The sequence below is a fragment of the Myotis nattereri genome (assembly GCF_964212035.1).
Source record: "Myotis nattereri genome assembly, chromosome: 1".
In the NCBI taxonomy this organism is placed as follows: Eukaryota; Metazoa; Chordata; class Mammalia; order Chiroptera; family Vespertilionidae; genus Myotis; species Myotis nattereri.
The window spans coordinates 60,306,969-60,328,326 of record NC_138075.1 but is presented as its reverse complement, the minus strand read 5'-3'; the positions used below and the strand labels follow the sequence as shown (position 1 = coordinate 60,328,326).

General features: G+C 40.1%; 1 protein-coding gene across 2 annotated transcripts in view; it reads left to right on the top strand.

The window, feature by feature from the left end:
* The window catches only part of GALK2 (galactokinase 2), a 156,253-nt gene that overhangs the window by 28,639 nt on the left and 106,256 nt on the right, over nucleotides 1-21,358 (top strand). For both annotated transcript variants that reach the window (XM_081109163.1, XM_081109162.1), the window contains exons 3-5: nucleotides 3,706-3,829; nucleotides 13,311-13,401; nucleotides 16,741-16,887. In XM_081109163.1, the coding sequence (XP_080965289.1) occupies nucleotides 3,706-3,829; nucleotides 13,311-13,401; nucleotides 16,741-16,887 (362 nt within the window). The remainder of the gene's footprint in view (nucleotides 1-3,705; nucleotides 3,830-13,310; nucleotides 13,402-16,740; nucleotides 16,888-21,358) is intronic.

Sequence of the window (21,358 nt, the reverse complement as noted above, 5' to 3'; positions counted from 1 at the left end):
CCCAAATGTATACACACTTTGAAAAATTATTAATTCCAACTGGTTAAATCTGAAAAGGAAGAAAGGTCAATTGAGCTAGCAGCTGTAAAGTGTGTATACATTTTTTGGGACACCATATGTGTCTACTCTGTTGTTGATTTCCTCTGAATTATTCTTCATTTCAGTTAGTGATTTCATTTCTGATTTTTTTTTTTAAACGGTTTCCATGTCTCTAAGTTCCTCAAGCATACTTATAACCAGAGTTTTGAACTTTGCATCTAATAGATTGCTTGTCTCTATTTTGTTTAGTTCTTTTTCTGGAGTTTTGTTTTGTTCTTTTGGAACATGTTTCTTTGTCTCCTCATTTTGGCAGCCTCCTTGTGTTTGTTTCTATGTATTAGGTAGAGCTTCTATATCTCCCAGGGTTGGTAGAGTGGCCTAATGTAGTAGGTGTCCAGTAGGATCCAGTGCTACAGCCTCCCCCTTTACCCGAGCTGGGAATTCCAGGTGCACCCCCCAGTGTGGGCTGTGTACACCCACTTGATGCAGTTGAGCCTTGATTGCTGTTGGCATGTCAATGAGAGAGATGGCTGTAAAGACTGGATATAAGGATTGCCAGGGACCACTGTGAAAGATCGACTATGCAGGGGCCCATTCTACCAAGCAGGACTTACTTCAGCAGGTCTGCAGTCCTGCTAAGTTGCTTGTGGAGGTGGTCGGTGGTGCTTTGATGTCTCTGAAGCTATCCACTGGATGCCCTGGCTTTGGGGCCTCCCAGGAGGTGCAGGCCAAGGTCAGCTGCCGCCTGTGTTTTGCCTGGGGCCATCCAGCATGAGCTACAAAGCGAACTGCAGATGACTGCTACTTGTTCTTGGCTTTGAAGTACCCAGAAGAGGCCAAGCTTGGAACCTAAACCAGCTGCCACTAGTACTAGGCCTGGGACCACTTAGTGAGAGATACAGGGCATGCTGAGGCCAGCTGCTGCTTATTTGAGAGATTTTAGGAAAGTCTGAAGCAAGGGTCCTCAAACTACGGCCCGTGGGCCACATGCAAATACAAATATTGTATTTGTTCCCGTTTTGTTTTTTTACTTCAAAATAAGATATGTGCAGTGTGCATAGGAATTTGTTCATAGTTTTTTTTTTTTAAACTATAGTCCGGCCCTCCAACGGTCTGAGGGACAGTGAACTGGCCCCCTGTTTAAAAAGTTTGAGGACCCCTGGTCTGAAGTATCAGCCAAGACAGGTCATTTGTATGGGAAAGCCACTGGAAACAGCTTGGGTGGGCCCACAGGTTGGTAGGGTCTCAAAGAATAACCAAAGCAGGGCAAATAATGTGAGCCAAGTTGATGGGGACTCAAATATGGTGCCTACTTGTTGGCTCTGTGGGAGAAGGGCTCAGAAAAGGAACAGTGGCTTCTACCAGCACTTCTGTCTGGGAGAAAGCTGTCCCTCCAGCTCTGTCCCTGATGCCAGACACTTCAGTTCCTCCCAGTATGTCTCTGGTGCCTTTCAGGCTACTGCCCCACTGTTGGAACTCAGAGGGAATGAATCCGAGTAAGTCCATGTGTGGGCCCTTTAAGAGGAACTGCTTGGGACTCCAGCCACCCTCGGTCTTACTCAGCCACAATCCCCACTGGTTTTTACAGCCAGAAGTTATGGGGACTTTTCTAACTGACACTAAAACCCTAGACTGAGGGAGTCTTCTGTGGGGCTGGAACCCCTCGATCCTTATGGGGGACCTCCACAGCGGAGTCCCCATCAACTTGGCTCACAGTATTTGCCCTGCTCTGGTGATTCCTGATTTTTATTTGCCATATGTGGGTATGGGAACAGCCTATCTGTGTCTCCTCTGTTCTTAACAGTCTCAATGTGGCTTCTTCTTTGTATTTTTAACTGTAGGACTTCCAGTCAGCTAGATTTCAGGTGGTTTTGAATGATGGTTGTTCTGTAGTTTAGTTGTATTTTTCATGTGGTTATGGGAGGACTCTGCCATCTTGACCAGAAGTCTGTTTTATTATTTTATAAATAATATATCAATTCTATATCAATGTAGAAAGAAAAGGTTTGTTATCTGTAAGAACATGTAAAATAATATTTGTTTTAAAAAATATGATTATGCAATTGAATTGCCTTCTATTCATTTCTCAGTTGATCAATATCTGCCACAGGAGCAATCCTATATAATAAAAAGCTAATATGCAAATGGTTGTCATACCCTTGCACCCTCGCTCTGGTGCCAGGGGACCTGAGGCCACACCCTCCGCTCGGTGCTGGGCCGGGGGACTCGAGGCCGCACCCCTCGCCCCAGTGCTGGGGCCAGGGGACCTGAGGTCGGGCTGGGGGACCTGAAGCTGTGCCCTGCCTCCTGGTGCCAGGCTGGGGGACCTGAGGCTGCACCCCCTCCCCAGTGGGGCTTAACGGGGGACCTGAGGCTGCGGCCCCAGCCCTGTGGGGCTTTATGGGGGTGGGGCCGGCTGGGTCTGGATCTCATGCAATTTTGAGGTGCATGTGGGTTGGCAGGGACTTGACTCTGGGTCCCGCAACATGCCCCAGACTCTGACAGGAGGGAGATTTTCATATACATTGTACTAATTTTCTTTCATCTCTGACACTTCTATTATAGAGAAAGAGTAAATAGCAATATTAAAATATTTCCTCTAATTAATTCCCTTTTAATGTGCATGAATTTTGTGCACCGGGCCACTAGTCAGATATAAAAACCTGGTATGGGGCCCAGCCAGCGTGGCTCAGTGGTTGAGCATAGACCTATGAACCAGGAAGTCATGGTTCACTTCCTGGTTAGGACACATGCCTGGGTTGCAGGCTCCAGTGTGGGTTGTGCTGGAGGCAGCCAATCAATGATTCTCTCTCATCATTGATGTTTCTATCTCTCCCTTTCCCTTCCTCTCTGAATCAATAAAAAAAAAAAAATAAAACAAACAAACAAAAACACCTGGTATGGGGAAATATAAATGAGCTTGTTTAACCCACCTTCTTGAATTGTTATTTTGTAGTTAAATCTTATGTATAAGAACCTTGAATTTAAGTGATAATTTGAAGACATTATGGTATAATAGGAAACAATTCTTCCTGGTGTTTCATGGTAGAATTAGAATTAAAAGAATAGTTTACTTCCTATATTTGCTTACTATATATAAAGTAATACAGAATAAATATTCTTCCTTCAGCTTCTTTTTCTTTATCCTAGCTATGTGGAGCATATTCAACACAACTTACTATTGCCAGGTATTTGGTTAGACCACAAAGAAAAATAAAGGAAAACCCTCACCTTTGGTGACCTCATTCTTTAGTAAGGAAGAGAGTGGGACTCACATAGTGTTAATATAAGGGAGAGTGTGCTAAAGGCTTCAATCATTCATATTTTAAAAGTTGATACAAAAAACAACAGAAGAAGGAGATAGAGCTCTTGATGCTTCACAATTATTTGAAAGTGTTCATTATGAATCAGAAAGTGGAAAAAAAAAACTTATGAAGGTTTAAACAACTCTAAAATTGATAGAAAATAATAACTAATATATTTCTGCTAGCAGAAGTTCCTGGCTCAGACATCTGGGAGAAAAAGAAACCCCAATCAGTTTCTGCCCATAGTATTTTATTTTCTGTTAAAACCTAGCTTGTGGTCAAGTTTTTTCCTCAGTGTCAACTTGTGTTACTCTTGTGTTGTAAGTTTTCAATGATAAAAAATGCTTTCTTTTTTTCCTAGGAGAACATATAGATTACTGTGGATATTCTGTTCTTCCTATGGCTGTAGAACAAGATATGTTAATAGCTGTGGAACCTGTAAAAACACACACTCTCCAACTGGCCAATACAAATCCCTTGTACCCGTGAGTATTTAGGATTGGTACTATGTGCATGTGTGTGTGTGTGTTTGTATTTATATCCAAATGAACTCTTTAGGAGCTGTTAATTTTATAATAAATGATTTAGTTTATTGAAAATTTGTATCTGACTTGCAAAATAGTCTAAGGCTACTATTTAATATTTGTTTATTTTATTTGTTCTATCATTCATTTAAGAAATATTGCCCTAACCGGTATGGCTCAGTGCATAGAGCGTCCGCCTGCGGACTGAAAGGTCCCAGGTTCGATTCCGGTCAAGGGCATGTACCTTGGTTGCAGGCACATTCCCAGTAGGGGGTGTGCAAGAGGCAGCTGATCGATGTTTCTCTCTCATCGATGTTTCTAACTCTCTATCCCTCTTCCTTCCTCTCTGTAAAAAATCAATAAAATATATTAAAAAAAAAGAAAAAGAAATATTTACTGGCCCTAGCTCAGCTGTGGGCAAACTACGGCCCGCGGGCCAGATCCGGCCCATTTGAAATGAATAAAACTAAAAAAAAAAAAGACCATACCCTTTTATGTAATGATGTTTACTTTGAATTTATATTAGTTCACACAAACACTCCATCCATGCTTTTGTTCCCGCCCTCCGGTCCAGTTTAAGAACCCATTGTGGCCCTCGAGTCAAAAAGTTTGCCCACCCCTGCCCTAGCTGGTTTGGCTCAGTGGATAGAGCATTGGCCCACAGACTATAGATTCTAGTCAAGGGCACACACCTCAGTTGCAGGCTCAATTCCTGGCTCTTGTTGGGGCATGTGCTAGAGGCAACCAATCGATGTGTCTCTCACACATTGATCTTTATCTCTCTCTGTCTTTCTCCCTCTTTTCTACTCTCTCTAAAAAATCAGTGGAAAAATATCCTCAAGTGAGGATTAACAACAAAAAGAGAAATATTTACTGAAGAAGGAGAACCAAGATGGCAGCGTAGATAAATGCTGGTACTCACCACCTCCCTCAGCCACATCAAAATTACAACTAAAATACAGAACAGCCATCACTCAGAACCTCCTGAAATCTGGCTGAATAGAAGTCCTATAACTAGAGAAGTAAAGAAGAAAGTACATCAAGACTGCCTCACCCAAGCTGTTTGCAGAGGCTTTTTCGTATGAACAACCTGTCCTGGCTCAGGCTTCAGACTTTCCTAAAATCTCTCAAACAAGCAGTAGCTAACTAGCATGTCAGCATGCCCCATACCTATCGATAAGAGGCCCAAGACCTGGCACTAGCACCAGCATGCCTTACTTTATAGCTTGGCCTCACCTAGGTACTTCCAAACCCAACACAAGTAGCAGTCATCTGCTGATTGTTCTGTAGCTTCTGCCATGTGGCTCCAGGCAGTGGCTGACTTTGTACCTCCCAGGAGGCTCCAGAGCCAGTGCACCTGGTGACAGCTTCAGACCATACCAGATTACAGCTCTATACATCCACAAATGACACACTCAAGGGGCAGACTCAGTGAGCACCAAAGCACCACTGAATCAAGTCCTGCTCGACAGGGGTATCTCTTGCATACCAACTCTTCCATTGTAGATGCCGCTGGTCCTTACAACCAATTGGTCTTGAGGTCAACTCCTCCAAGTGACACCAAGTGCTCTTATAGTTGAGCAATCAAAGCTCAACTATAAGACCAATTGGTCTTGAGGTCAACTCCTCCAAGTGACTCCAAGTGCTCTTATAGTTGAGCAATCAAAGCTCAACTATAAGACTGTGCACACAGCCCACACAGGGGCACACCTAGCGCTCTCAGCTCAGGTGACTGGAGAGTCTGAGCTACTGAGCCCTACAGGACACTTACTACACAAAGCCACTCTACCAATTCCAGGAGACATAGCAGCTCTAATGAATACATAGAAACAAACACAGGGAAGCAGCCAAAATGTGAAGATAAAGAAACATGTCACAAATGAAAGAACAGAAGAAATCTCCAGAAAAAGAAATAAATAAAATGGAAGTAAGCAAACTACTGAATACAGAGTTCAAAACAATGGTTATAAGGTTGGTCAAGGATCTTAATGAGAGCTTCAGCAGACTTAGTGAGACTTTCAAGGATCTCAGTGAGAAGTTCAAAAACATGGAAAAGGACCTGTCAGAAATTAAGCATACACTAACTGAAATAAAGAATAATCTACAGGGATTCAACAGTAGAGTAGAGGATTCTGAGAATCAAATCAACGAGTTGGAATATGAAGAAGCAAAAAACAATCAGAAGGGCAAAATGAAAAAAGAATCCAAAAATAGGAAGATAGTGTATGGAGCCTTTGGGACAACTTCAAACGTACCAACATTTGCATTATGGGTGTGCCAGAAGGAGAAGAGAGAGAGCAAGATATTGAAAACCTATTTGAAGAAATAATGACAGAAAACCTCTCCTACCTGGTGAAAGAAAAAGACTTAAGAGTCCAGGAAGCCTGAGAGGCCCAATTAAGATGAACCCAAAGAGGCCAAGACAAATCATAGTTAAAATGCTAAGGGTTAAAGACAAAGAATCTTAAAAGCAATAAGAGAAAAACAGTTAATTACCTACAAGGGAGCACCCATACGATTGTCAGCTGATTTCTCAACTTTGCAGGCCAGAAGGCAGTGGCAAGAAATATTCAAAGCGATGAATAGCAGGGACCTACAACCAAGATTACTCTACCCAGCAAAGTTATCATTTAGAATTGAAGGTCAGATAAAGAGCTTCCCAGACTAGAAAAAGCTAAAGGAGTTCATCACCACCAAATGGGTATTACATGAACTGTTGAAGGGTATTCTTTAAGCAGAGGAAGAAGAAGAAGGAGATAGAAAATATGAACAATAAAGTGGCAATAAATACATATCTGTCAACATTTGAATCTAAAAATCAAAAGAAACAAACAAGGAATTTAATGAACAAAATAAACTGATGAATAAAATAGTACCAGGGGCATGGAAACATGGAACAGATTGACAATCTCAGAGGGAAGCGGTGAGGTTGGGCAGGAAGATGTTAACCAAAGATCTTATATGCATACTAGAGGACCGGTACATGAAATTCATGCACAGTCAGTACAAAAAAAAAAAAGATTTGGCATATAATTGGCACATTATATTTTTGGCTTATTGTTCATTGGACAATTTGCCTGCAATTATGTTTATTCTGCAGTTATTTTATGTGTGCCTTTGAAAAGGCATTATACCAGGTTGTGCAAGATATAGAAATTCCTTACGTTTATATAGAACTTATTGTATAAGATCCTTTTATTTTCTATTTGCATAATTGAGAATATATGTTACATACATTTTGGACCATTTAAAGAAAACCTTACATTATCTCAAACACAATTTTTTGTCATTGTTTGCAAATATTTAATAGTGGGTGCATAATAATTTGTCAAATTGATTTACTCAAATTCACTTAACCATTCCTATCACTATAAATATGTGGTTTCAACTTTATTTTATTTTTTCACAAAAGCTGAGCCTGAGACAGACTTGGATGAAGGTGGAGTATTTGGCAATACTCCAATATTAGGAGTGGTAGTGAAACAGCATGGAGAATGAGTTAGGGAAGCAGAGGTAAAATTATCAAGGCAAGTATTCTCTGCTGAGGATAAGGGGCTTTATTCCATCAGGACCCTAGGAAGTATGCAGCATGCCTCCCAGAATTCTTCACATGTTGTGTAGCATTCATTGCAAGGAGAAACCATAATTTATCTATTCACCATTGATGGGCACTTAGATCATTTGCAGTTTTGGCTATCCTATATTATAAAAGGCTAATATGCAAATTGTCTCCACAGGCAGGAGTTTGACCTACTGGGAGTTTGACCAATGGGGAGTTAGATGTGCACTGACCTGCGGCAGTGGCAGGGGTTGGGGCTGGCGAGTGGGTGGCGCCAGGCCAAGGAGGGTGCAAGCAGGGGCCCTGATCGCCCTGCTGTTTACCCCACAGATGGTGACCGGCGACCCACAGATTGGCCCTGATTGCCGGCCAGGCCTAGGGACCCTATCTGTGCATGAATTTCGTGCACCAGGCCTCTAGTTATGAATAATACTGCTAAGAATAATTGTTGAAGGGTATTCTTATGTGTGGATATGTGTTTCATTTTTCTTGGGTAAATACCTAGGAGTGGACTGTCTGGTTTAACTTTTCAAAAAATTTGCCTATTTTCCAAAGTGGTTGTAACATTTACATTTCCACCATCAGTATATGAGAGTTCCAGTTGATCCACATCCTTGCTGCCACTCTCATAAATGTGTAATAGGTAGTACACTGTGGTTTTTAATTTCCCTAATGATGTTGAACATCTTTTCATATATTTTTTTGTCATCTGTATATCTTCTTTGTTTAATGGTCTGTCCAAATCATTTGTCCATTTTAAAGTAGTTTTTCATCTTCTATTATTGAGCTGTAAGAGTTTCTTAATATATTGTAGATACAAATTCTTTGCTAGATGTATGTTTTGCAAAATATTTCATCCAATCTGTGGCTTGAATTTTCATTTTCTTTACAGTGTTGTTTGAAGAATAGTTTTTAATTTTGATGAAGTCCTAATTATTGACTTTTTTTCTTCCACAGTTTGTAGTTTTTGACTGCATTTAAGAAACCTTTGTCAAACCAAAGGTCACTAAACTTTTCACCAGTATTTTATTCTAGAAGTTTTATAGTTTTAGTTCTTATATTTAGGCCTATGATTCATTTTGAGTTAACTTTTGCATGTGGCATGAGATAAAGGTTGAGGTTTTTGTGTTTGCTTGTGGCTGTCCAATTGTTTCCCATTTATTGGAAAGATTATTTTTTCCATTGAATTATCTTGACACTTTTGTTGAAAAGCAATTGGTAAGATATGTAGGGATCTGTATCTGGATTCTTTTCTGTTCTATTGATGTATATGTCCATCTTTATGTCAATATCACAGTATTTGAAAATTGTAGCTTTATAAGAAGCCCTGAACTCAGGTAGTGTAAATCTTCTAATATTGTCGAAAATTTGTTTTTGCTATACTAGATCTTTTGCATTTTCTCATTAATTTTAGAATCAGCTATTCAATTCCTATGAAAAAGCATCCTTGGATTTTTATTGGGTTTGTACTGAATGTATAAATCAATTTGGAAAGAATTGACATCTTAACAGTATTTACTCTTTTTATTCATAGACACAGTATATCTCTCCATTTATGTAGGTCTTCATTTTCACTCAGAAGTATTTTGTTGCTTTGAAGGTACATGCTTTGTTAAATTTTTCTTTAAGTATTTATTTATTTTGTTTTAATCCTCACCTGAGGATATTTTTCCATTGATTTTTAGAGAGAGTAGAAGAGAGGGAAAGACAGAGAGAAACATCGATGTGAGAGAAACACATTGATTGGTTGCCTCCTGCACACACTCCGACTAGGGCTTGGGCTGGGGAGGAGCCTGCAACCACAGGAGCACCGTCACTGCTGTTCCTGAGTTCTGTCTGCTCTATGCATTCCAATCTGCTACTTCAGATGTACAGAGATATGTGCCCTTGACTGGAATCAAACCCGGGACCCTTCGGTCTGCAGGCCAATGTTCTATCCACTGAGCCAAACCTCTAGGGCTAAGTATTTACTTTTTTGATAATATTGTTCTTGTAAATGGTCCAACCTAGTTCCTGACACAAATAGGGTAGACACTGGGCAAATGTTTGTTGGAAGAACAGGTGAATGAATGAATAAATTGTGTAAGTGGAAAGTGAGTCATGTTTGCTCATTTTGAAGACTTTTTTCTTAGCATTCTACAACATGGGTATAAGAATGGAGAAAGATGGGTGAGGAATGCAGGAAAAGACATTGGCGGGAAAATGAGTGCTTGTTTTTGAACCTTAGGGAAAGGCTGGACAGAAAAATAAGACAGGGACAGAAGATGATACTCTAAGCAAATGGCATCCAAAAGAAAGCAGGTATAGCCATACTTGGGAAAAATAGACTTCAAGCCAAAAGAGGTAACAAGAAGGCAAAAATGGATATTATGTAATGATAAGAAGGACATCAAGAAGACATAACATTTATTAATATACTAGAGGCTTGGTGCACAAAAATTTGTGCACTCGTGGAGGGGGTGAGGGTTCCTCAGCCCGGCCTGTGCCCTCTCTCAGTCTGGGACCCTTCCAGGGATGTCCACTTGCCAGCGGGGAGCAGGCCTAAGCTGCAGTCGGACATCCTTAGCGCTTCTGAGGAGGCAGGAGAGGCTCCCACCACCACTGCTGTACTGGCAGCCGTCAGCCTGGCTTGTGGCTGAGCAGAGCTCCCCCTGTGGGAGCGCACTGACCACCAGGGGGCACCTCCTGCATTGAGTGTCTGCCCTCTGGTGGTCAGTGTGTGTCATAGTGACCAGTCATTCCCAGTCATTCTGCTGTTAGGGTCAATTTGCATATTACCCTTTTATTATATAGGATAGAGGTCTGGTGCATGGGTGGGGGCCGGCTGGTTTGCCCTGAAGGGTGTCCTGGATCAGGGTGAGTGTCCCACTGGGGTGCCTGGCCAGCCTGGGTGAGGGGCTGAGGGCCATTTTCAGGCTGTCCACACCCCCTTCAGAGTGGGGGTCCCCACTGGGTTGCCTGGCCAGCCTGGGTGAGTGGCTGATGGCTGTTTGCAGGCTGGCCACAGACCCCAGCCACCCAAGCTCCCAGTGGAGGCTGGCTGGAAGCATATATCTGGGATTTATTTATCTTCTATAATTGAAACTTTGTAGCCTTGAGTGGAACTCAGGGCCGGCAGGGCAGGTGGGAAACTTGGTTTCCTCCATTGCCGGGGGCAACCCAAGCCTCCTGCTCACTCCAGCTCTGTGGCCGCCGCCATCTTAGTTGGGTTAATTTGCATATTTGCTCCTGATTGGCTGATGGGTGTGGCTAATGGGCGTGGCTGGTGGGTGTGGCTTGTGGGTGTAGTGGAGGTATGGTCAATTAGCATGTTTCTCTTTTATTAGATTAGATATGCACCCAACTCAGGAGAACCAAAATATATAAAGCAACTATTAACAGGCTTAAAGGTAGAAATTGATAGCACGACAATAATAGTAAGAGACTTCAACACCCCACTTACACCACTGGATAGAGACTTCAGACATAAAGTCAACAAGGAGGCCCTGGTAGGGTAGCTCAGTTGGTTAGATCATCATCTCCATATGCCAAAGTTGTGGGTTCAATGAAGGCACATAGAAGAATCAACCAATGAATGCATAAATAAGTGGTGATTAGAGGCCTTTTCCCCCCAGGATGTGGTGCTATAGAACAAGTTTTTGCTATAGCAGCTGAGGTCTCCATCACTGCTACTGGGCTCACTAGAGCTGAGCTGTCTATATTTGAGAGCCAGCATTTCCCACCTCCCTTGCCTCTGCCAGAAGTGTCCTAGATGCCCTCTTCATTGCTGCTTGTGCCTCCGGAGTCACTGGTGCCTTGCTGCAGGTATTGTCGCTGTAGTTGCATGGGTGTCGCCGCCAGGATCACAGGGATGGTGTGTGCCCGCATTGCTTCTGGGGTCATTTGGGTATCGGCAATACCTTGTGGTGCAGGGATGGAAGGGGTTGGGGGGTGGCTGGGGTACTGCCTGGTTCTCTGTTGCTGTTGACTTTTCTGTGGTCAGGAGGTCAGAGACTCCTGTGCTGCCTTGGCTGCTGCTACTGAGCTCTCCAGTGAGGCAGCACCGCTGCAGTCAAGGGCTGGAGCCAGAGTCCCAGGGGCTGATGCCATGGCCACTGCTTCTCTCCTTTTCCTCCCTATTTCCCGACCCCCTTCCAGGCCATGGTGCGGTTGGAGTTTCAGCTTGGTTTCCATCGCTGCTACTGTGCTCACTAGGGCTGTGGGCTTAGCTGCCACCCAGGAACCAGGGGCAGGAGCACCATCCCTGCTGTTCCTGAGTTCTGCCTGCCCTATGTATTCCAATCTGCCACCTCAGATGTGCAGTGCTTGGATCTCTCAGACATCTAATGCCTTGAGCAGAGGAATCTTTCCTGAGTTATTCATGTCCCACTAGTTATAGACTGAAGAGGAGAGACAAAGGGAGCATCTCACTTACCATGATGCTGACATCATTCTTCCCAATATATTTTTACTTCTGTGGGTGATGATAAAGCTTGTGATCTGGAGTCTGTATGTGTTTTGAAGTCATTAAACCTCTCTGAGCCTCCAGAATGCCTCCTCTCTCCAACCCATGATGCTGACTATAGAAATGATGCCCTCTTGGCTTCTATCCCACCCCATGATACACACCATCACGTGATAGTGGTATACGATCATGCCTTGTGTTCATTGACCAAGTTACCAATACTTAAAAGATAAGCTCTTTCCTTTTTCCTTTGTTTTCTTCAAATACCTTGGACACTTAAGTGGTCATTAAATATTTTCCTTAGGAGATGATGTATTCATGTTATTGAGTAAAGAAAATATATGCAAGGTGTGCATGACAGTGACTGGCACATAATAGGTATTTAGTAAATTATGTGAAGAGTACTCAGTCAGCATGGGGAATGTTGCTTATTTTCTCACTTTTAAATTGATCCCTAGTCCCTCTCCCATTTCACATATTTTGTCCTTTGGCTGATTTAGAAGCCTATTAATTTTTCATTTTGAAATAATTTTTGACTTACAAAGAAGTCACAAAAGTAATACCAAGAACTACATGTTAACGGATATGTCCTCATGCAGTATATCAAGGAGGCATACAATGTCTCTTCACTGGTGATGGTTAGGTGATACCTGCCAGATTTCTTTACTATAAAGTTACAATTTTTTTCCTTGAAATAATATCTGGCGGGGAAATACCAGGAGTGTATATAAGTATCTTTTTTCTCATCAAGTTTTTACTCAGTAACTTTAGCATCCATCGATTCTTTCCTGAAACAGTTATCATGGAGTTTGCCAAATGGTGATTTTTAAAAATTTCCATCATTTTTCACATCTAATTAGTTGGCGTTTGACTCTAAGGAAGTGCTTTCCCTTCTCCTTCATGTAGCTATTCATTTGTTAATTTATACCAGTGTAGATTTATGGCATCTTATTTTATTCGAGTTATGATAATCAGAATCATCATTTGTTTTATTTATTAATTTTTTCCCTTAAACTGTGCATATGGTAAAATTCTATGGGTGGCAGAGAGTGTGAGGAAAGAAGGCTTTGAGCACTTCCATTCCAGTTATCAATATGCCAAACAGCAGGGCCAAAGGATAAGGTTTACACTAGCATAACAAGGACCATCATGAAATAAAAAGTGGTATAGATTATGCTAAAACATATTGTTCTTCTCTGTTTTAGGAAATAAGAAGGGTCAGTTGGAAGTAGTTTAGTTATTAAGGTCACTATAACTTCTCTTAACTTATAACGGCTGGAGATGTTTGTTGTTTTGTGGTAGGTGGTGAAGTGCATATATTGAAAATAAATGGAAGGTGAGATTTCAGTGTCGCTGCCTGGGCACAAGATGGCAGCAGTCAGCCGTTGATTTTGCAGCACAAGGCCTGGCCTGACTGTTACGGTGTCTTGTTTTTGCAGGGACTTCAGTACTGGCACTAACAACATTCAGATTGACAAAACCAAGCCTCTGTGGCACAACTATTTCCTATGTGGATTTAAAGGAATTCAGGTAAATTGGTTTGTAAGGCACCTACTAACATTTGAGACTGTGATGTTTATTGTATCAAGATTTATTTTATTTACTCTATCATTTTTGTCTCCTTTTAATACTAACTGATCTTTCTGTTCTATTTTGCTAATTTATGTATTTCGGGGGACGGGGTAGATATGACTTTTTCTGGGTGGTGTTCATAGGGGCAGTAGTGGCTGTTCACAAGTCAGGTACATCTGACATCTTTCTGGTTTTTAAATTTCCCCTCTAAATTTCCTTTTGAAGGATACATTCTAGTAATATTATTCACATTTTGTCCCAGCTGCATTAATTTAACCTCTTAAGTCTCAGATCTGTTATCTATAAAATGATGTCACTGCTATCTCAACAGGGTGATTGCAAGGATTACACCAGTGGTTGTCAACCTGTGGATCACGACCCCTTTGGCGGTCAAATGACCCTTTCACAGAGGTTGCCTAAAACCATCCTGCATATCAGATATTTACATTACGATTCATAACAGTAGCAACATTACAGTTATGAAGTAGCAACGAAAATAATTTTATGGTTGGGTCACAACATGAGGAACTGTATTTAAAGGGCCAGAAGGTTGAGAACCACTGGATTACACAATGCTTGATGTGTAGTAGACATTCAATAAATGGTAACTAATATTATTATCAGCTGGGCTTACAAAAAATGTAGTGAAATTTATTGGTTCAGTGGATAGAGCATCAGCCTGTGGACTGAAAGGTCCCAGGTTCGATTCCGGTCCAGGGCACATGCCTGGGTTGCAGGCTCAATCCCCAGTGGGGGGTGTGCAAGAGGCAGAGCCAATCAATGATTCTCTCATCATTGATGTTTCTATCTCTCTCTTCTCCTCCCTTCCTTTCTGATTAAAAAAATAATAAATATTTAAAAAAGAATAAGTATTTTCCTAGAAACTTTGAATAATTACTTTGAACATCTCTAATGTCATGTACAAGAACGAGAAAATAAAGTATTTCCTTTCTCCTAATTAAAAAAGTGTAAAGGACAAAAAAAATTGATTTGCTAAATCAATTTAATTTGTTATTAAAATCCATGTTTTAGAGAGCTTGTGTTCCTTACTGTATGGCAGTCTGATCTGAAACTTTGTCATGAGTGGCCTAATGCTCAGTGGCCTATCTGTTAGAGAAATACGTCGCATTTATTTCTTATGTGTAGTCTTTAATTATGGAGGTTCTGGTCTTGGAGTTTCTCCTTCCCTTTGTTCCTTTGTTCCTTCCATCCATCCTTCCTTCCTTCCCCCAGATACATGGTAAAAATTTATGGGAAAAGTTATTGGAAGGTTTTAAATCTTCAAATGATTTGACTTGTCATATGTGTTATTGGGAATTACAGTATTTGGAAGCTTTTACCTGGCAAATGCAATTTGATCTTCCTTATAGCAGCAAGCCTTTTGTAGCATATGGGAAAGGTAACCTAAATACTGCATGTTGTTTTGTGTTGCTTTTGAGAATTCCAGGTTCCAAAGCCATCCCTTTTGGTTTAATAACTTATGTGCAAAAGCAGGTTTGTGCAATGAATTTTTGACAGAAAAGTAATTTCAAGTTAGCCTGTTCAGAGACCTTCCAATTCAAATACTAGAAAGGCCCAGAGGATAATCTGTTTATATTAAATCGAACATGTTATCCTTTTGGGACAGAGCTATTACAGAATTTGGCAAAAGCCATTTGCATTTCTGAATCTGTTATAAGTTTTAATTTAAACATTGCATGATAAGTTTGTAAGTATGATTCACATTCATGACACCTTGTGAATCAGTTTATGGTTAAATATATAGCATTCAATGAGGATTTTTTTAAAAAACAAGCTGTCTTGATGTTCTGTATAAAAGGGCATTGGCAGCAGCAGTGTTTCAGTTTATAATCTGTATTTCTGGAAAGGAAATTTTTAGATGACTTAAAATCAAAAATAGAAGTATACATCCAACTGAATCTCTTCTTTTGTGGTGCATGAATTTTGCCGGTTTAGGAAAAAAAGGACAAAAAAATCAAACCAGTCTTCTTTTTTTTTGGTAGAGTTTTGTTGTTACTTTGGTTATTCTAACAGTTTATTGAAATTTCTCCATAGAATAATATGTATGATGAAATGCATACTTATGTAATATGATAGTATTTTGTACTTTGGTCTTGAGCCATTTGAGTAATTTGCAAACAGTGGTACTTTTCTTGATGAGGAAGTGGCCTTGAATTTATTTATTTACTTTTAAAAAATATTTTTATTGATTTCAGAGAGGAAGGGAGAGGGAGAGAGAGATAGAAACATCAATGATGAGAGAGAATCACTGATGGACTAACTCCTGCATGCCCCACACTGGGGTCAAGCTCACAACCTGGGCATGTGCCTGACCAGGAATTGAACCGTGACCTCCTGGTTAATAGGTCGACGCTCAACCACTGAACAATGCTGGCTGGGCTTGAATTTATTTTTAATCTTAAACCACAAAGGTTATATGTGATAGCATCCCTAGTGTCATCCTACATATTCATCTAAGTAATCTAGAGCTTTCCATCTTCAGATCAGAGAAATAGAGTTTCCCTGCTTTGTTTAGAGTTTGTACTCTTATTTGTGGCTGAATTCTAATTTAGCTGTCTTGAAAGCTACCATATGGCTAAATTGTATCTCTAAACTCTAGTAAAAATCTGGATTTCCTCATATAGCTGACTTACATTAAATCACAGTGACAGTGTGCTGGCTCAGATTTCTGATTGCAATGGAGGCGTTCTCATCCAGAAATTGGAGACCTGGGTCCTACTCCTAGTTTCCTACCCATGATCTTGGGAAAGTCTCTTAATATTTTGGAGCCTACGTTTTTCCATAGGAAAACAGAACTGAAAGTTTGGAGCCCTTTTTCTTCAGAGGCCCTTCTGAAGAAAGACACTCCATAGAAATAAGCTACTGCTTGATGTTAGAGTTTTACAATCTCAGAGTGTTGGGATGTACTATATAGTGATTTAATCTATCTTGCTAATAATTGTGCATTTCATTTCTTGCTACTTGAGAAGTTTAATTATAACTGTTCAATATTTTTCCATATTTGTTCAAATCAATTAATGTTCAAGAAAGAGACAATTTAAGGCAATTTTAGAAATGGATCAGTAGCATTTTGTTGAACAGAGTAAAAAGTAATCCTTGTATTACCATACCCTTACATAAAATGTCACAGATGCAACTGAATTGCACAAGTAGTTTCTATAAATAGCATAATAAGTCCATTGATAGACTTTTGCTCCCTGCGGAGTAAAATAGCACTTTGCTACTCCTTGAATCCAACACCAAAGTGACTCATGCTGTCTTTTCTTCTATCCTAAGGAACACTTTGGTCTTAGCGACCTGGCGGGGATGAATTGCCTGGTGGATGGGACCATCCCGCCAAGTTCTGGCCTCTCCAGCTCCAGTGCGTTGGTCTGTTGTGCTGGCTTAGTGACACTCACAGTTCTGGGAATGAACCTATCCAAGGTAACCTCACAGAAACCTCTTTTTCTAAAGATATTAGTATCCGAATCTGAACATTAGAATGTCTTCCTTTGATTGGAAAACTTTGTCTTACTTAACAGACTATACATGCACGAATTGTAACTTAACAAGTCCTGCTTGTGATAAACCACTCTAAGGTAGCTGACACCTTCTAAGCAGTGAGTATATCTGTGAATAACTATATTGAAATGCTCTTAATCTACAGTGTGGAGTTTGAATGCATGGATATCTTTTAGATCACCGCATTAACAAGTTTAGAACAAGAAGTTCTAGGCCTCATGGTTGGACCTGCTTATTTTCACCTGAAACTTTAAATATTTGACAAGCAGTGGGTAAAACCAGGCAATAAAGGAACTGAACAGCATATCTGTTTATGCCAGCAGGTTAGTCACTGATATAAACTTAAAAAAAATATTGCATCACAAAGAGGAAGTGCTTATTTAGAGGAAACATAAATCCTACAGGAGGTCAGAAAGCCTTAACTTTACAAGTTCACATAAATCTTCATCTTTGCAGTTCAGAGCAGGTGTGCTCAGCTTTAATTAATGCTTTGAGTTCTGGTTTCAATAAAATGTTATCATATGTTCTTTTTATTCCATATACGTACACTTCCAAGTTTATAAATGGTTTGGGAACACAGATTGGGCATCAGGCAGATCAAGAGAAAAGACATCTACATGCTTAGTCTTTTTTAAGGCTGTCTAAACTTCCAGTTTGAAAATTTTATATATAACAGAAAAGAGAGAAATGAAGGAGAAAGCAAAGCCTCATAGCATTTTCCTCACCTGTTATATGGAATTATACATTAATTAGCCCTTTGCAAGCAATGGCTTATTTGGAGGGAAGGATGATTTGCTGGCTATTGTTTGTTTGTTTGAGAGGAGAGAAAGCAAGGGAATGAAAGTCCATATGTAAAAACTGTCTTAATTAACCATTATTTATTTAGTGTTCCTTTGTACCAGGTAATGTTAAAAGCACTGAAGATATCCTAGGTAGTTTTAACCTTCACAGTGCTTATGATCCAGAAGGGGAACAGAGACAAGTACACAGGCAACTATTATAGAGTGTGATAAATGGATAAGTGCTATGCTATGGCAGCAGATCTAACCCAGATTTAGAGAGCATAGGACAGCTAAGCTGAGACAAAAGGATTTGTAGATATTAGTCAAGAAGTACCGATAACATGAGAACACTGATAATATCAGATAGGCATGTATCAGGTAGAGGCCACATCATGTGGAAATATATAGGGTAAGAGTGATCATGGCTTATTGGAAGAACTAAAATAAACCTAATTTAAATGAAACAGAGTAATTTGGATGACAGGGTAGAAGACTAGCTGCTTGTAAACCATGTTGAGTAATTTGGGCTTTATCCTGATAGCAGTGTAAAAAAACCATTGCAAACTTTTAGGAATGAGGGTAACATAATCATATTTTAGAATTATCACCCTGGCTCTTTCATAAAATCTGGATTTGAGGGCAACAGTATTAGCAGTAGGGTGATAATTTGGTTTAATGAAGTGGCAGTGAAAATGAGGAGAATTAACTGGTAAATTTAAGGTCCATCTCAGACAGAATCAATAGGACTTGATTATTGATTGGGTGTGAGGACTGGGAACACAAAGAGTCAAGGATCATATTCAGGTCTCTGACTTGATGTGAATCATGGGAATAAGTAATAGAGATGGAAAACTAGGTTTAGGGGAAAGCAGAAATGTTGAGTATGAGGAATCTGTGGACATACTGATGGAGTTATTTAAAATTTAGTTACAAACAGTACCTCTGAAGGGAGATCTGGACTTGAGGTGGTCCATTTGAGAGTCATTAGGATGCAATTAATTTTGAAGCCATGGGAGTAGAGGAGAATATCCAGGAACAGTGCAGGTAGAAAGATAAGGAAGAGTATGACAGATTCTGACAGGCACACACATGTGAGGGATGGCAGAGGAAGAGATGTCCACTGAAGAGAGTGAGCAGTCACCAGACGGATGGAAGGAACACTAGAAAGCGAGGCAACTGCAAAAACATGGAAGAGAGTATTTCATGGAAGGAGTGGCAGTGGTGTCAGATGCTGCTGAGAGGGTGGGACAAAGATAAGAAGTAGCCATTAGATTTTGCATGAAAGAAGTCGAATAAAACTTTGGAAAAAGCAGTTTAAAATAAGAAGGGGTTGAAGAGTCTATGAGAGGTAAAAAAGTCTGGCTATGGAAAAAGAGATAACCTGGTATCTATGATGGCTTGAGGTCAAAGAATTAATTTCTTTTGTTAATGGAAGGATTGGTGAAACTTTTTTTTTGGGGGGGGGGCGCATTATTTTCTGGCCCTTCAATGGTGTGAATATCTAAGGGAAAAGAAGATAAAGAAAAAGAAAACTTGAACTTTTGGAATTAAATCTGGATGTCCCTGTGCTTTGAAAGTAAAAAAAATAGCAAATATTTTGGCATAAAAACAGACACATAGATCAATGGAATGGAATAGAGAGTCTAAAAATAAGTCCACACGTATATGATTAATTAATTTATGACAAAGAAGCCAAGAATATGCAATGAGAAAGGACAGTCTCTCCAATAAATGATGTTGGGAAAACTGGATAGCCACATACCAAAGAATGAAACAGGACCCCTGTCTTACACCATACATAAAAAGGAACTCAAAATGAATTAACCACTTATAAGACCTGAAATGATAAAAGCCCTAGAAAAAAACATTGGTGGTAAGTTCCTTGACATGGTCTTGGTGATGATTTTTTAAAATTTGACATCAAAAGCAACAGCAACAAAATGAAAAATAAACAAATGGGGTTACATCAAATTAAAAAGCTTCTGTACAGCAAAGGAGACAAAAACCCAAACAATCCAATTAAAAAAATGGGCAGAGTATTTGAATAGATATTTTTCCAAAGGAGACATACAAGTGGTTAATAGACACATGAAAAGATGCTCATCATTACTAATCATGTGGAAAATGCAAATCAAAACCTCAGACCTGTTAAAATGGTTATTATCAAAATGATAAGAAATAACAAGTGTTGGCAAGGATGTGGAGAAAAGGGAACCATTGTGCACTGTTGGTGGGAATGTAAATTGGTGCAGGCACTATGGAAAACAGTATGCCCTATACAACTGAAGGCAATAATTACTGCAACAAAAAGGGAGCCCTACTTATATATCCCATGTGGAACTTGTTAATTCATTAATACACTAAATGTCATATGTCTAAAACCTGTATAATGATGTCTAAGTCACCCAGAAAATCTGGAAGACAGAAACTATGAGTCAGAATGGAACTGAGAGAAGAGTATGGTGTGATAAAAGACCTATGAAATAGAAAAGGTTTCAAGATGACAGAATGAAGACTTTCTTTTTCCATCACTCATTTATTCCTCTTTTCTCAAATAATCATCCCCAAACAGCAGGGAGACAAGAAAAGAAGGCACAAGTCCCACCTTTGATATAATCAAAGAGACATAAATAACCCTAACTCACAAGACACAAAGATGGAAAGTAGGTGAAGGATGGTACATGACTTAGCAGACTAGAGAAAGGTCAGAGCCAAGTGCTTATGAAGGGAGGGCTTGCTCACAGCCCTCTGGAAAGGCTTAGGAATTAGAGGCACCAGTACCAGAAAAGGCAGGTGGGAATTTATTTGAAAGTCTTTCTGAGGATCCATTAGACCCCCAGAGCCCACTGGTTAAGGAAGGAGACCATTTCCCTTCACCTTTGCAGGAGTCTCTGGAGAAATAACATGGGGGCTCTAAGTATAAACAAAGGCAGGAGGAGAACAGAATGGAAAATCAGGGGATTATAGGATGTTCTGCATCTCAACAGTGACATTCATTCCCAACTCCCTTCCTCTGGTCAGCTCTGGCACACTGGCCGCCTTACCAACCCACCGGGAATACTGGACGATCCTTCTGAGAGGAAACAGCCATCCTGGAGACAAAATGACATTTGGTGACCTCCTCCCACAAAAACTCTCCTGCTACTCTAAGACCCTGTTAGAAGCCCCTTTGCAAAGTTTCTAATCAGCTTTTTAGTGACTCACTATTAAATATGATAGAATAGTAAGAGATAATTAGACTTTGGAAGAAAGCCTCCAACATGAAGCAAACAAACAGAAAACAGGGACAATGCTGAAAGCTGAAGAACGCTTCAAAGAAGCCTCGATGTCCTCAGAGATAAAAGAGAATGTTCTAGAAAGAATAGAATGTTATTTTAAAAAGATGAACAAACAATAAGAAAGTACTTTTGGGCATTAAAAATATGATAGCTAAAACAACATGTTCTGTAAAAGGATTGCAAGAACTCTCTGCTGAAATAGGAAATAAAAAGAGCTGGCCATAAGAGAGAGAAAGATAGGAAAATTTATAAATCAATTCCAGAAATTTGATATCTGACTAGTAAGGTGGAATAGAGAAAACTATCACTAGAAAATAATTAAAAAAAATATTT